General features: G+C 37.8%; 1 protein-coding gene across 7 annotated transcripts in view; it reads left to right on the forward strand.

Annotated features, from left to right (window-relative positions):
* TENM3 (teneurin transmembrane protein 3) overlaps positions 1–17,585 on the forward strand; it is a gene marked incomplete at its 5' end in the record, with an annotated part of 317,770 nt that overhangs the window by 238,225 nt on the left and 61,960 nt on the right. For 5 of the 7 annotated variants that reach the window (XM_082316360.1, XM_082316362.1, XM_082316363.1 and 2 more), the window contains 2 exons: positions 818–1,003; positions 15,322–15,468. In XM_082316360.1, coding sequence (XP_082172486.1) covers positions 818–1,003; positions 15,322–15,468 — 333 coding nt within the window. Of the gene's footprint in view, positions 1–817; positions 1,004–12,772; positions 12,800–15,321; positions 15,469–17,585 lie in introns of all 7 variants that reach the window. The other 2 variants (XM_082316366.1, XM_082316361.1) reach the window with 1 other exon arrangement.

The raw sequence follows: 17,585 nt of genomic DNA on the forward strand, positions 1-17,585 counted from the left end.
TTAACATGCGTTGTTTGGCCTCTGACTACCTTTGGCTGTTAACGTATTTTTCAATTATTCTATCAGTTACAAGATCCTGTTACTATATGTAAATGACAAGTTAAATTGCTGTATGTTGATTTATTTTTTTTAACAATCTATTATTTAAACCAGACTGTTCATAGCTGTCACTGATCCAAATTTACTGAAAGTAAAAGAGAATCATCTTTTATATTTAACAGATGTGTCAGTATGTCAGCATAGTACTAATTTGTCTCACTAAGGCTGATACTTTATAATGAAAAAATGTGTCAGAAATGGCACATTTTTACTTTGAAAGAAAACAGGGAGCAGGGTAGGGAGGGGAAACCTTGCTAAAATGAACGTTCATTAATACTAGATTTTCACTCACAGCACACAATGACCTGGGTATATGGTACATATAGTCACTAGGAATACGCTGTAACTTCTAGTAGGTCTAAGTTCATATAATCTAATTTACAAAAGGTTACTGTTAAGACATATGTAATCACAAAAAATATGACTGAAAATTACCCAGAGCTAACAGAAGAGCTGTGGACACTTAAGCACTGGTAAGTCTGCTGGGTAACTAAGTGAGCATTAGCATAGAGACAAAACTCTGTGCTCCGTATTCTGTTGGGTCCTACCTGAAAATGCCTTTCACAGTGAATTTCTTTGATTTAATTTTCAAAAGATTTTGCCTTTCTTATTCTTCGCATGTTGAATTAAGATGTAGCACTGCTAATTAATGCATACCCTCTCTCTCCCATGTGCACTCTCTGCCTCCTTTTCTCCCCCTCTCTCCTCTTGAATCCAGAAATCTGTTCGGTGGACTGCGGCACACATGGTGTGTGCATGGGTGGCACGTGTCGCTGCGAGGAAGGCTGGACGGGCACAGCCTGCAACCAGAGAGCCTGCCATCCCCGCTGCGCGGAGCATGGCACCTGTAAAGACGGGAAGTGTGAATGTAGCCAGGGATGGAACGGAGAGCACTGTACCATTGGTAGGCAGGCTATGCTTTACCCTGTCTTCACTGCAAAATTCAAACAGCCGGCGCTGCTGGCCGCATCTGAATAGAAAGTATATTATTTTGAAGCTTGTTTCTTCAAACAGAATATTTGCATGTGTCAGTCTGTGTAAAGGAGCTGATATTTTAAGAAAGGAAATGGTTATATATATAATAGCTCATCAGTTCTTCATACCCAGTTTGCCATGAAAAGGAGGTGGAAGAATTTCCTTTTCAATCTTTTCCCTTTAACTGCTTTTTGCTGAGGGGGAGACTACTTTTATTTTAAACTGTAAATATATTATTTGATTTGTGCTTTTCTATTTTTATATGATAGCTTTATGTCTTTTGGAAATGAAGCTTCCTATTGTTTTTCCTTTTTTTTTTTTCTTTTATGGAGAAGAAGCTCTAAAAAGTGACTTGCCTACACAAAAATGTCGCTTCCACCTTGTAGTAATTGTGATCTAGCTGCCCAAAATTATCTTCTTGTCAACATAATGCTTTATTTTAGAATTATATCAAATTTCTTACATGTAAATAATGTAACAGCAGTTTAATACAGCTGACTGAAAAGAAGCCATCCTTATTACAGCTTCTATATTTCTGTAATCAAGTTAGTAATCTAGCGCCTGGAAGCCTTTGGAAATTACTGTGGCTTTATCAGTGGAGCTTTTCTTACTCAGTTATTTACAGTTCGTGTGTTCCATATACAGTGGGATATCACTCTCTACTGCACAGGGCTTGATGGTGAGCTAGCATGAGAAATTACACATGTAAATAAGGGGACTAAGAAAAAGTGGAGAAGGAGTTGCCAAAATATTTATCATTTTTATATTGATTTTGTATAGCTGTAGCGCTAAGAAGTTCCCTTCCACACTAATCCCGCTTCGTGTGAGACACTTCAGGTCTGTAACAGACGAGGGGGGTCCTATCCAAACAATTTTCATCTCAGTATAACCACACAGAGAAACTATTGCGTGGCAACAGGTAGGAAGCACAGACAGAGGAACTGGCAATGGTCTAACTGTAAGAGATGACTAGCTTGTACTTAGGTGTGTGGGGAGCATTGCACAAAGCTCAGCAAAGGCTGTGACAGGAGTAACAACATGGCTCTGCAGGTGTTTATGGGGCACATCTCCCAAGTGTGAGAAGCATCATAGCTAAGCACTTAGAGGTGGGTTGAACAGACAATGAAAGAGGTAGCCACAGGTCAGACAAAGGCAAGAGTAACATTGAGTGATGGGGAAATCGTGGATAATCTGAATAGTCCAAAAAATTCCAAGAAGTGAAAAAAACCCCACAGTTTTATGTTTGGGGAAATGGAGGAGAGTCAGTTAAAAGAGGTGATGTAGCCAAAGCAACAGGATAGGACAGTAAGTCTAATAGCAGTAGAGCTGATGGATGTGAATATAGCATGATTTGCCTTTGCCACAAGCCAAAAAGGTGCTGGAGAGTTTTAACTTTCGTGGGTGCTTTGGAAGGGCTGTAATTCCGAATGTGTTAGCACAGCTAAGCCATCACTGGGGCATGAGTATCTTGAAAACGGTAAAACCCAAGCTGCATTCCTGGGTAGCTTACAGCCCTGACTGAGAGGCAGGGTGGTGGTGCTGCGCTTGGTAGTCACAGGAGACAGTGGTATGAGCTTTGAGGGCAGGGAAAATGAGGGCCTGTTACAGCTGTAGTAACTGATGCCCACATCATTGCACCAGGAGGATGAGGCAGGGTTTTATTTTGTAGAAGGGAGTCAAGTGTGAAGTAGTGAGACTGATTTGTGAATTATTTTTTACAGAAATCACAATTGATTTTTTTTGTCATTTACTAATGAGATTGCTCAGACATATGAGGGAGAGAGAACCAAGGTGCATCTGCAGAATCCCAGGGAGAATTGGTAGGGTTAATGTTTTTGAGGAGCTTCCAGAAAACCTGCTGACAAAGAGAGTAGAGAGGTGGGGAGAGAACTGCTTTCTGAACAATAAAGTAAATCTTTGAAAGTAAGATAAAGCCTTTCCCTTGACCGCTTTAACTTGCCAACGAGCAATTACTCAGCAGATCGCTCTGCTGTTGGTCTCGCTGACCTTGGCAGCATTTCAAGGGTTGTAGTTATACACGGATGAACTGCTCTTGAACAATTTTTCCAACATATTAAGCACAAACAAGTTTTTCCTCAGCATTGGGTGAGCAGGTCCGTCTTCCCACCTGTTTATTCTTTAAATGGGTGTTTACTTTGTGGCTGCTGCTGTAAAGATAGTTTGATTTGTTTATATTGCCCTTACAGCCTCCAAGACAAGTAATGAGGTACAGGCTCTAGCCTGCTGTTATATTTATTTTTCTTAGAGCTGTTTTCTTCAAGAGCCCAGTGTTATGGAGAAACCAGGTCATTTTATTGCTCATTTCCAAGAGTATTTCCACTTACTGGAGTAAAAATTGCTGCTTCCTCAGCTTGGTAAATGAAGAGTCAATTTGCCTTTCTCTCACCTGCCCTAGAGTAGGTTGTAGCTCTTTCTGAGCAGTACATTTCAAAACACAGGGGACATCAGAATGTTTCTCCATGAAAACCATTTTTTTTATTGTCACCCTCTATTTGTAACCCAGGCATTTTTATGCTACTTACAACTCTCAACTTGCTAGCAGAATATTAACGTAACTTGTGTTGTGCGTATGAAAGGCTCCCACTCTCCCTTTATATGTCTAAAAATAAACAATTGCATCGTTCTTATTTCTAAAAGTCATTAACCATTTAGCTGCAGCAGTGTGAAGCACTGTAGAAATGCAGATATATTTGTTTGATGCAGCTATTAGCTGGAAGTCACATGAAGTGCAATGGCCTAAATTTACAACTTCTTTGGGAAAGGAATATTCCAAAGGAGTTGTAAATTTTAAGGGCAATGCATTTATTCACGTTTTGGGAAAGGAAAAGCCCACCAGATCTCTACCTGCATGCACAAAATGGGAGTAGATATGTATGTATTAATCACAGAGGTGCTAACTGGAATGTGTACTGAATCATCTAAGTCATTTGATCAAAGAGATTATGTCATTTTTGTGAAGGGTGAATGCTGTTTAAAATGGTAAAAATGTTTTGCACCTCAACTAATGATTTTTATGTATTTCTAAATGCTATCTGTCCAGTCTCATTTTCAGTTAGCCCACTGTTTGTATTGTTAGTTGACGTGTTAAAGGGTAGAAAGAAGGAAAAAACAAACCTCTCTCCTTAATTAAAACAAGGTAGTCCTTAGTTTTATTGCTCTCTAATATCTTTTAAACTCTATATTGCTTCTTGAGTTATGCTGATTTTTACGTATGCTTCAAGATACTCAAATGGAAATTTGGCCAAAGGAAATTCTAATTGCTCTAAACTTCCAGAGACCATTTGTTTATTCTTTAGGACATTGGGAAGCAAGATCATAGACAATTGCAAATGTTTGCTTTTTTGTTCAGATAAAATTTAGACATCTGCTTCTTAGCATACCTTTCTTAATCATCAGCTTAACAAAGCCCTAAGGCTGTGGATCACAAGACAAATTGGGAAATAATATACATATATATTTTATATACATTTGATTCATGAGAGAGAACAGAATAGATCAAATAAAGCAGATTTTTCTTCTTTTTTGAAGCAATGTGTGTAGCAAGGTGGGCAAGATTGTTTTGACTAATGCGCTAAACCTGATGTGTGTTGCTGATACCCACTGTCCTATTGTGCATCCCTGGCACAGGGTAGCTCTCACTTCAATACCGCACCTGATACGGGCCACACTTGTGAGTCATTGCCTTTGCTCTGAACACATACTTCCAAAGATTTACATCAAATATGTTCAGCAGATAATGAAGTGCTCAGAGTTGCGGTGAAATGAATCTAATGACAATTAACAAAATTCAAGATTTATTGCAATTGTTTAGCATCTTACAGGATTGAACTAAACACAGGCAATACATGTTCCAAATACTAAGCAATTTAAGGCATCTAAATTTCTTACTGTCTTTTCCCTCCTGGAACGGAAATATTTTACCATTTCCTGTATCCATGTGAGAACAGGTTAAATCAACAATTTACTGCAAAGCTATGGAAAATGACCTGTCAATGGTATATTTGGTCTGGGAATGACACTCATGAGTCTGAGGTGAACATCCATATATTACTTTGTGAAGCTCAACCTGCATTTCAATGTGATACAAGACGGCACTTGCACAGCTGGTGCCCAGGTGATAGCCTGGATGAAAATTTGCTCTGTAATTAAGTTTTCATAACACGGTTGTGCTAAAATATGTTTTTGTTTCCTTTCTGTCCTGGCTTGCAGTGAGTTCAGTGACCCTCTCCTGTCTGAGTAGTTGTTTTGTGAGCTTGGAACAGATATTATTTCAGAAAGTCTATTATTTTTTTGTGATATAACTGGCACGTACCACGTGTAAATTAAGTAACTGTCATAGGAAGCCCATAAATATGAATACTTTTCCAGCTGCTTTTCCACTAAACTCTGTTAGCTGAATGAAATTAGTAAATAATTATGTTGGTGGGGAATCTGCTATATCTATGTGCTGTGTAACATCTCGGTTTTACAATGCAGCTTAATTTTTTCTAAAGACCAAATTAGTTTTAGAATAATCTAAATTGCAAATTTGCCAATTTGCATTAAAACTATGCCTTCTTGTTTAGATTTGTCAACACCTCTTTTTTAAAAAGTCTTTAACATTAAGCATGGGTGGGTAAGACCATCTGTTTATGGAGCTTGCCTGCAGCTCCATTACTTAACACATGAGACGGGTTACAGCTGTTTAATTGTTATCGTGTTGAACGATTATCTTTCAGTCCAAAATTAATATTTATATATGTATGCATGGAAAGCATGTCGTTAAACATAAGTGATCTAAATGTGGATTAATGTCATTAAGCATTCATATTAATCCCTCAGGAGGGCTGAAGTTAGCATCATGGTATTCATGCTACTTTTGAGTGCTGTGTGAGGCTACTTTACCTGGTAGATAGAACTGAAAGTGAAAACCAATGGTGGTCCGCTGTAGAGGTGTACAGCTTGTAATATGTTTTTATTCCAGTGAGAACTGGTTTACCTTCTAAGAATTTCCCCTGAAATTTACTTGAGAAAAAAATAACAAGGGACAACAAAGTATTTATTTTAACCTTTTTCTTTGCATGAAACAACATTAACATGTCATTAAAACCAATCAAACCAAAAATAAATTTTCTTCAGCAGGAGAGTTCTAGTTTCAGCTATTTTAGCTAGAAAAACAGGAAAGTCATCTGGTTTAGATTTTCAGAATTATGAAAAAATTAAATAACATCTAGAGCACAATCCCAGAAGTGCATTTCCATTAGTACAGACTCTGTCCTGGTTGCTGGTTAAAATGGTTTTCTGACCAGGGACAAACATGAAGGCATTTGTGGGCTGCTTTTCTACGTGCCCATGAGCAGTGTAAGCTCAGAAGTATGCTAGTGTTGAGGAATGCTAAGTTATGTGGTCTGCACCTGCTCTCTTCAACACGTGTTTAGCTTAGGGCTCCTTATATTACAGATTTCAAATATGACTACAGGGAAATGACACTTTATCTCTTTATAAGATCAGAGAGCAAGTCAAGACAAACGTATTCCTCCTATTAATTAGAGGAAGTGCTTATAGAAAACTTGATATGGCGATATATCATTATACTATATGTTTTTGAAGTATGGGCTTAACAAAGTAAGTCATGGACCAATTTGAGGGCTTGATTATCTTCTTCACATTTGCAGGTTAGAGGGAGAGCAGCATGGATAACTGGTATTATGATGACCACCATCATGTTAGTACTGATGCTAAGTTGCCAGGCATGGTTTACTTTTCTCCAAAGTTTAAATTACTGAGAATATTCACATTTCATAGTATTTTAACATGTCAGGTATTTAATGTACCTTAATGCATACCTGCCAAGAATTCCTCATACATTTTAAGATTCTTCTGAGATTTTAGAATTTCGATCAGAAGGAAATTTTTGTCTGTCAAATTAGAACAATTACTGCTCTATTAATATGTTCTGTAATTATCAAAATTCCTAAATTTATGTTTTTCCTTAGTTTTGAGTTCATGGAATGATACCTCAGTACAAACTTCATCTTAAAAGTAAGATTGTACCTGAATGAAGGTATGACCTTTGACATTCAAACACTTTATTCTCAGATAAAAGTAACCAAAGATTGAAAACTGATTACATCAAATATCAATTATTTCACCACAATATTGTGAGTGAAATCCTACTTTCAAAACACCTGACTACATTGGAGTCAGGCTTTCACCACAATATTTATACCTGTACCCTCAATGCAGAATCTTAATGGAAAAGAGAAGGTTACTTTCTTGGCACCCAGAGGACTGACAACCACAGTTTAACAAGATTTCATTAAATGTAGTACAATTATGGTTTTGATCTTCCCTGTGCCTGAAGAGCATGTTATCAGTTTGCCAGGCCAAGCCTTGAATATGCAAAATACTTGTACGTTTGGTAACTACAAATATATTCAATTACCAGGTAAATTTCAGATAGTGTGTGCATATCTGAAGCTGTGAAAAAATGTGAATTATTGGTCAGGCCTTAACACATTTCAAGACCAAGTATCTCAAATACAAATTATCTGTTAGCATACTTTAAACTGCTAATTGGTTGATTTGCATTTAAATGAGGACCACATGTGAAGTTCAAGTTAGGCACATTTTCAGAAAACAGCAGAATCCTCTGAGATGTGAAGAATTTTAAAGCATGTTGCAAAGCTTACTTGAGCTGAAGTGGGCAGAAAGTAAGTGCTTTTGTACGTTGTATAGTTGCATGCTGCTCAGACACATTCTGAAAGTACTTCCAGTCAGGAAGAAAGATGGAAACAATAATTCTTCCCGTCCCGTTCCATCCCGTAATACATTTTCCAGCCAAATTTATCTTTCATGAAGGTCTTAATGTAAGCGTCAGGTTTTACCTGCATCTGTCTGAGGCAGTTTGTCTGAGGTCTCAAACAGGTATTCGAACTTTTTCAGCCTGTATGTGTGAGACAGTTTTAAATCTTTAATGGCATATACCCTTTCTTCTAAATCCTTTTCCAGCTAAATAGGTGTTAAATAGGAAACAACACTGCTCGTGAACATAGCAGCAGCTCCAAACTTATATCTATTATATCCTTAAAAGCAACTGAACCTTTTATTCTTAGATACATGTGGCTTTCCAGTAATAATGATGAGAAATCTTATAGTAAAATTGGGATGGACTCCAGAACAAAAAATTTAAAGGGTAGTGGGCTTATGTGCCCTTGTACATAAAAACCCATAAATGGTTGCTGCAAAGAACGGTTGTGGTTTTGGCAAGGGATAAATTGCAGTGAATTCAGGTCTCTCTGCAGAAACGTATGCAGCAGATATCTCTGCTGCAGGTCTGCGTAGATATTGGAGAAGAGTGCAGAAATGATGAAGAAGGTATGATTTCAGGGTGAGGATTATATTTTGGCCTATGTAGGAAGGAAAACAAAGAAAATTGCCTGAAACTATTATTCCATCCATGTGTTCTCCTTTTCAAGAAGGGCAAGATGGGACTTCAGGAGTAAAAAAGTATCAAAAGGAAAGAGTGTGTGTAATCCTCCTCTATTGGCAGCAATGCTCTGAACATATGGTGTGTCTAAGACAAGGTTCTTACAAACTCAGAGAAAGGATGACGACCATGAGCTGCTTGCAGTGGAAGAACATGTGCTTTCAGTACTGTTCAGTGATGAACAGAGAGAATTACATTTGCAAATGATACCAAAGCCCGCTGCCGCCAGGAGGACAGGACAAGAATTTAAAATTACTTTAACAAATAGCACAGGCTATGCAGAAAAATAAGGTGCAATTCAACAAATGCTGGGTCTGTGCTTAAGTAAGAATAATCAACTGCACAAATTCAAGTGAAGAAGCAGCTCGCCAGGCAGAAGAGACTCAGAAGAGGCTGTAGTGGATGATGAATTTGACATGAGTGAACCACTCTGAAGACAGGCTAGAACGGTGGCTTTAAAATTTTATGAATTCTAGACTCCTGTAAGTTTTCTGGTAGAGGTATGGAGCTCCTCAGAAATTGCATATGGATGCATGGCTTATTTTTGTCACTCTTTGAGAGTAAAAGTAGTTGCTTGAAGGAATCAATACACTATTCTCTAAGTCTGTTGTGGGTAGGATAAGAAATATTAGGTTTAAATATCACAAGGGATATTTGGTTTTTTACATTCAAAAGATGTTTTAATCATCAGGATAGTTAAACTTTGGCTGGGTGGAAATGAGAGGAACTTAAGGGTGATCTGGTAGCCAGGAAAGGAGAAGTAAACCACCGTGGACTGAGTCTTGAATAGGTTAGAGGGGTCAGGCATCTGACCATCATCTTTTTTTTTTTCTTGCCCTCTTCTCTCCTTCTAATTTCTCCTTTCTGTTTTCTTTTAGAGGGAGAGGCTGTAATGCAGAAAGGAAGGGAGAAAGCTGATAGTATTAGTGGAGAGGAGGCAGGGGTTCAGCTCATGCTTTCAAGGTGGAGGAAGCAAAAAACCTTAAATGTAGTTTTTAATTTAGGCAAACCTTGATTGACGTGGCTTTAGTCACATTCTTTTGTATTTTTGGTTCACATCTGGTGGTGCTATGAGGTCAAATTCTGCTCCTACAGCAAAGTAACTCATGACTCCAGTGGAGTTGTTGTGAATTGATGCTGTAATGGGACTACATATACACTACAAAAAATATATGGCATGTTGTAGTCTAGTGTACAGGTTACAAAGATTATGATGGGTGAAGATGTCTAGTGGAGGATAATACTGTAAACTAATAGAAATGTAAATTTGCTATTCAGTATTTAGGAGCACGTCACCATTACAATCCTTTATGACAGAATAATCAGAATAAAGCAGTGTTATAAGTACCAATTAAGGAACATCAAATCAATGGGTATGTGACTCATGCTGATTTGAACAGGAGCTGATTGGGATAAATGGATTTAATATGTACTTTTATTCCGTGGCTATTCTGTCATACCTGGAGGAAGTAGCATATGAATAATCTAAGGAAGACACTGACTTGCATCTCTGATAGGAGACTAATGAGAGACATTAAATTAAAAAAAAAAAGTCTGGGTTCTGACTGGTTATGAAATATGCTGTGTTAAATGTGAATTTGCCTGACTGTTATCAGTTCTTTGTAAAATACATTTATCTGCCACATATTTATATAAATATCCACACACGTTGATAACACCATTTATATTTTACGTTTTATGAATTTTGAATGCCACTTACATCTTCTTGGATTTTGGCTATCCTTGAAAATGTACAAATTTTATATCTTCATTTTTGTTTTCCTTCATTCCATCTGGACCTATATGAAGTCCCTCTACTCCTGGAAAGAATAGCAAGATTTTAAATTTCACAGTCTTAAACTCTGCAAGAAAACCCTTGTAGGTATATTGTCTGGTCTATAATTAGACTTTCTAAGGACTTAACATAACCCACGTGTGCCAGATGTGTAAATATCTTGCCAAGGAGCACCTGCTGAGATGCTGCATCCTGCTGAAGTACTCCAAATCCCACCTAGAATTCTCTGTGCAGAGGGGAAAAGGCTTGTACTTTGTACTTCCACACAGAGCTGCGTTCATTCCTGTTTCAGTTGCAGTGCCGTGAAGATAAGGAAGGCAGCATGGCTAGTTAATTGTCATTGCAAAGTTATACTATTTTTGGTCATTGTTTTCTGCTTTTTTGATTCTTCTAGGATGCTGCATGTTAATCAGAATAATTTCTAACATTGTCCTTAATGTCAACTGATCATCAGTAAAAGGATGCTGGAAGGTAGAACTTGTTTTCTGAGCATTATAGGTTTATGGTCTGGAATGGACTTCTTATAAGACTACTGGATATAAAAAGTCTTAAAGGGCATTTTCTTAATCCTTTTTTTTAAATGCAGATTGGATTTCTGAAAGGAAATAGCATGTAGGGGGCTGGGATTGCAGGGACTATTTTCAGTTGCCTAGGAGGTTTTTTTATGTTCTGTTTTGTTACCTATCCCTACATTTGTAGAGGCATTTAATGTTTCACTGGTGGACAGATGCATTCCCCAGACAGACCTAATTGCTTCCATTTTATGGAATACAGCTTGATTTTTCCTCCACGCATACTACACCATGTTCTAAGAGCAGCTGTGTAGGAGTAAGGGGAATTCTATTGGATGAGTAAGAGAAGAATTTGATCCACCCTGAAATGCAGCTGTATCACTTTTCTTTTTGTTTGTGGTTATTGTGAAAAGCTACTTAGTTTGTTGCTGCTGTTCTAAATGTTCTGTAATTGATGTTTTCATCTTCTTACTTTGTCTCCTTTTAACCTTACCATTATAGGAAAAAAAAACCAACAACAACTGTGCAGTGGACACCTGACACTTTCTGAGAGAGAGAGAGAGAGAGGAACTAGAAAGTCTTAGTTGTAGCAGTGACTGTGGCTTCTGTGAGACTACGTATCTCATCACCTCCCTCCTTGGGCTCGGGAAGAGCTTTTTCCCGGTCATCCAAACTGGAGGAGATGCCATCTTTGGAAATGCCTTTCTTACCCATCCAATACACAGAATTGAGGGTTAACAGCAAGTGACAGAGTACTTGCCAGACATGGGCCATCATCCAGCAGGGATTTAGAAAAGGTCAGATTCTGAAAGTAAAAGAGCCCACGAGGGCTCTGTTGAAAGACCTTGCCCACAGCAAAGCCAAGGGATTGAATCCAACGTTGTTGACTCAGCTTGGCATGTCCCCACTGCGATAGTCTGTAATATCCCATCACCTTATGTGCAGGTGGCTGGGTTTGGTAGCCGGCGATGGACCTGTCCTACGTGGTTTTGCTATATGACATTAACCCCTTTAACACAACTGCAGTTGATCTCTGTTTCCTGAAAGTAAGGAAGGAACACATAACCCATCTCTGCTGTGTTTCACATCTTAAAAGTAGGGCCTGCTGCTTTAAATCCATCTTGTTCTCTGTCTGTCATTCATTCCTCTGCCTCCTCAAATTTTTTGTGAAACTTTAAGTGTCATAACTTATGAAAAAAAGTCTTGCTATTCTTGGATATACCATGTTATTTATTTTTATAAATCTAAAGCCTAAGTTTAATTTTCACCCGTTTTTCCAAATGAAATGGATCACCACGCTACTAACCCCACTACACCCTCTTCCACCCCGTATATATGATCTAACTTATTTTACATAATTGGTGTGTGTGCTCGGAAGAATAACTGTGGCTGAATTTAAGCAGAAGAAAACTATTCCTCCTAAAAATGCTGTTAATCCAGTCGGAATTGAGATAGTGTGCTGGTTATGCTGTCAGCGTCATACGTGACTTGCAAATCAAAGATCTTCCAGTATGGTCAGTCTTTTAAAGCTCGTAAGCTAAGTAATTCCCGTTACGTTGTGTTGAAAACTGAATTTTTAACTAGCTTTGATTATATTTTTGTTATACGTAAAAATCAAAGCATGTGAAGAGAAGTCAGAAGAAAAAAGTAGTCTCCGAAAGGTAGCATCTCTCTCTTCTGCAGGCCTCCTTTCTAAAATAGTTTCATTGAATCATGACGATGTTTGCTGAAAAGAGAATTTCTTGCATTTTTAAAAGCTTCGGAATACCTTTTCATTTTGTAATGTAAGACCTCTCACGTCAGGTACACCTGCTTGATTTGCATGTGAATTCTGAACAATTCTTGTTTCATGTGACACTTCTGAAATGTCTGTCTGTTTTTTTTTTCTTTTTAATTCTCAAGCTCACTATTTGGATAAGATAGTGAAAGGTACTGTATACTTGCTCTTTGATGACATGCCTATACCTACATGTACTTCTTTTATATGAATATATAGTTACAAATGTACTAGTCTGGGCAAAAGAATCTTCTCTTGCATACATTCCATGGATTATAATTTAACTCATATGACTTTCAACTCATCTCAAATTAAAAATGAAACCTTGCTTATGTTATATAATAACATTTTATCAGTAATTATACATTTATATACAAACTGTATACATGTATTAGATTTTGTCTGAACCAAAAACTGAAGATAGTATTCATTTGCTGTTTGGTGCATTTTCTTTGTTAGTTTTGTCATTGGACCTCTACCTACAAAACTGTAAATATTTAGGAAACAAAGCAAAGGGATACTCTTGTCACAGAACAAGTGTCATTAGTTCTAAAGAACAGATTAATTATAGATATGTGTGTGTTTATATATAGACAGATCAATAGAATACCCCAGGCTTTTAAGCTTCTGTTTATCTGAATGTAGAAAATCTATAGGAAATTATGACTAGTATTTTGTATGAAGCTAGAAAAAGCTTGTATACTCTATGCAACATATTCAATTAAAAGGTTCAAGTATGCAAAAGCCTAACATGAAACAGCAAAGATTCTTGTATCTTCAGTTATGGTGAAAAACTGATTTAGAAAAATGTTTAAAATATTCCTACCCCTCTTTCCCTGAGTATCTTTCTCTATTCCTTATTTGTGTTTTTTTCATTAGAATATGGCAATATTCATGGCAATATCCAGGCTTTCACACAATAAGTCTTGAGTGTACCCAGTTGACTCCTAAAACACTCTGTCAGTATTGCAATTAAGTATGTAAGTCTTCCATAAATTAAACAGAAGAAAGAATAAGAAAAAAATAGCTCTCAGTGCGTCAACAAATACTATTAGCAGCTACAGTCTGAAAGAATAAGAGTAGCAAGACTAATCTCGGCCTGGCATGATGGCACAATATCCGTAACTGTAACATCACCATACTTCCTCACAAGAGGTCTTCCTGATTCTCTGACTTCTAAGAGTAATTTGACAAGAGTTAAGCACCGTTTATAACTTTTTTCTGGGAATGTTTGTAATTTGGAGCTACATGGTTGAAAGGAGTCGGTAAATTCAAAAATCTGTAGAAGAAAAAATTAGACTATTACTTCTGAAAGACTGTTCTAAGCACAACTAAGCTTAACCAAAACGCGTCAGTAGATTAGTAGTTCTACAAAGTGAAGAAGCATTTAGCCAGTTACTTAGGTTTTTTGGATAAAAGTTTACAGAAAATTGTGTCCAAAAATATCTGATTTGTAGCCACCTTCTCATGAGATACTTAGTGCCATATCTGTACTTGCTTCTGTCAGTGTCTTATCATAGTCATAGATAAGGAACACCAAAATCTACATTATTTATAGCGTTGTCATCCTCATACAGATCATGTTGGCTGCATGCCAGATTTCATCACTAGGAAGTGACAGATACTGTTTTTTTTAATGCAATGTTAGACTGAAAACAATTATCGATTTTGGATATATTAAATTATTTTAATTGTTTCCCAAATTTTCCCTCCTTGGCCATAAAAGCAGACAAGATAGGATATAAAGGTAACAGCACAAAAGCCTTAGGGAGATTGTCACAAAAACTCACTCTCTGCTATCTGTCTTGAAGCACGTCACTACCGTGTTTTTGTTCAGTCTATCAATGTTTTATTGTGGTCCTTATGGTATTTCATTTTGTCCGTCCTAAGTAACCAAATACGCACAGCTATTACATTTAGTTGGAAATCCTGTTGGTCCTGTCCCATCCGTATGCAGCCTGAATCCTAATGTTTGTTAGAATAGATGCTAAGCTGCTTCACTATTTCCTGGGCTTTGCTTATTCTGTGAAAAGGAATGTATTTTTGGCATAAAGTATAGTCATTAAAACTGGCCTATACTTTGTGCAATTATTTAACGCACTGTAATTTCACATGAATATACGGCAACTCTGAGACCAGATAAAGTTAACGTTCTCTTTTATTACGTGCCTAAAATCGTAGCCATTTTCCTACTTAAGAATTTGGAGGGATTTGTTCATAGTAACAGGGAGCTTAAACATTTGTGCCACTAAGTAACCAATACTGCATAAAGCAAATAATGATCTATTCTATGAGCACAGAAAAATGTATCATTTTACACAGCTGTGTTTGCACTATGCACTCATCTCTTGTTACTTTGCCAAAAAAAAAAAAAAATTTAAAAAACAAACTTAATTTTGTCTGGCCTGCAGGTATTTAGAGGATTGGTGCATTTATTTCCTGCCTGTACAGGTAAGTGGTGTCTCAAGTGTCAGGCCAATCAAAGATGCCACTTTGCTAAGAATTACATTCCCCAGGTAATGTTGCTGTTCCACTCCATGTGCAATTACAGTATTTGTGCTGTTCTTAAGGCCTGTTCCCAGTAAGTGTCCCTTGTTTGTATTTTTTTTTTTCTTTCTATGTGATTGCAATATTTAAATCACTTGTGATCTTTCTTCTTTGTCTGTTTCAACAGAGGGCTGCCCTGGCTTGTGCAACAGCAATGGGAGGTGCACGCTGGACCAAAACGGCTGGCACTGCGTCTGCCAGCCAGGATGGAGGGGAGCAGGCTGTGACGTAGCCATGGAAACTCTCTGCACTGACAGTAAGGACAATGAAGGAGGTAAGATATACCAACTGGATCTTTAGCACACTGGGGAGAACCTGTTGAGGAACGGAGATTTTACAGTCAGGTGATGAAATACTGCCATGAGAACCATACACGCATTTTACTAGCTCTTATGCCTGTAAGAATACGCTGCGGTATTCAGTGCTTTTATATGGCGTATCAGCAAAGCCTTACAAGATGCTTATGACAGGTGAGATATGTACTTAGAAAATGATGGGTGTCACCTTAGTTTCCCTGCAATGTTCTTTTATACGGGAATAAAACATAGTCTCAACTCAGTGAACTGTAGTGGAGGGAAATAAAAAAGAAAGGAGTTCAAATTTTCAGTGACCTCACAAGGAAATTACCCCAAGAGAAAAGGCCGAACGGGGAGTTTACATTTTGACCTATGATACTATTGCTGGAAACAATTGGTTGCACAGTCTACAGAGATCTTATCCCTCCATAGCCTGTGAATGCTCAGATGACTGACAGGATGCTCCCAGAAGTCTTTTTTTTTTTTGGCTTGCTTTGCTGCAGTCTGTCATTCAGGTGACAGGTAACAATCTGCAGCGAGATGCAGGCAGGACTGTTGACTTAAGGAATCAATCTGCAGTCATCGTTGTAGGGTAGGGAAGGTAGAGGGGCTGTGACTTGGCATGGCTTCAGAATCACACAAAAAAACACACAAAAACAAGATTAAATGCGAATGCAGTCAAATATTAGATCAGCATAATGCTTTTATTGTCTGTCTTTCTTCCCCTTCTTTCATCAACTCTTTTTTTGTTTAACACCTTCAGATTCAGAGCAGAGATAAGAAACTCCATTAGGGCCTCTGGATGATGATAAAGTCATCTGTGACTTTGGTTTTCAGCTTTAGACTGCGTATGCCTTTGCTGTTGCTGGTTGGCTCTTTGCTCTCATACCCCAGCTGCAGGTGGGATCTTACACATCACAAACCATAAATAACAGCAGCATTTACTTCCCAAGGAAAATAAATAACACAAACAGTGCTGCTGTTTATTGCTTTACACGTCATTTGATTTGTCATCTTTCTCCATTACATATTGTATATTTTGAGTCAGTTTTGCACATTTAGGGGCCTAAAGAATCTGATGCAATCTGGTATATGCAATCTGAGTTAGCGTGAAGCTGAATTTCTGCGTGTAGGAAGGGAGCAGAAGGAACGATTAGCCATAGCATATCCATGCAGAGATGTGCTGTTTGGGGAATTAAGCTCAGGTGGGCCAGGGAACTATGAGCATAAGGAAGAAAGAGAAACCTGCGAGCATGAAAGGAGACAAAGCAAGGAAGAGAAGAAACTAGGTTAGAGCATAAACAACTTGAAGGAAAAAAATAGATCATGAAGGGAAAAAAAGGGAAAAAACGTTGAAAGCCCGGTGACAGACTAAAACGGATTCAGTAAATGTTAAAGATAATAGAAGGATGTGACATATCAGAAGGAGAGTCAAGAGCAGATAACGGAGCAGTGGGAGAAAGAGGAGCAAGGTGAACAGGAATGCACGTAAACAGAACAAGGGAAAAGAAGATGCTCCTTCAGACTGAAAACAATAATAGCTGTTTGTGAGGAAAAGGGGAAAGGGAACGAGGAATTGGAGCAGAAGGATCTAACAGGATAACTCAAAGTTCAAGAAGAAAGAACAATATTGCCAAAACAAAAAAAAAAAGTCTATTGCTGGTATTTTCTTGCCTTTTTTCTCTCAATTTTTTTCATTATTTCCTTTACAGACATTATGCAGCTATGTATGAGGAAGGGACTGGCCAAACAGTTGTTTTGCCATGATTGACCTATATAATGCTATTAGTCCCTGGCATTTCTCTTTTAGTGGACCTTATTTTAATTTATATGCTTCAGTAAAGAGCATATTCACTTCAGTCTTTGACGAGTGGCTGAGGAAAAGGGTTAAAATATAACAATTAAATAAAATTAAAAACTGGAAGCATACCAAACAAAACTGGGAAAAGAAAATCTTCTTTGCCAGAAACCCACCTGGAAAGAGAAGCAGTGTTTCTTCCCTTTCCAAGAGTACCTGCAATCAGCCCACTAATCTCTCGAGCAAGCCATTCAAATTCCAGACAGCTACAGGCAATGGCACAAGGATGCCTCTGCT

Source organism: Platalea leucorodia, assembly GCF_965183815.1.
Source record: "Platalea leucorodia genome assembly, chromosome: 6".
Classification (NCBI taxonomy): Eukaryota; Metazoa; Chordata; class Aves; order Pelecaniformes; family Threskiornithidae; genus Platalea; species Platalea leucorodia.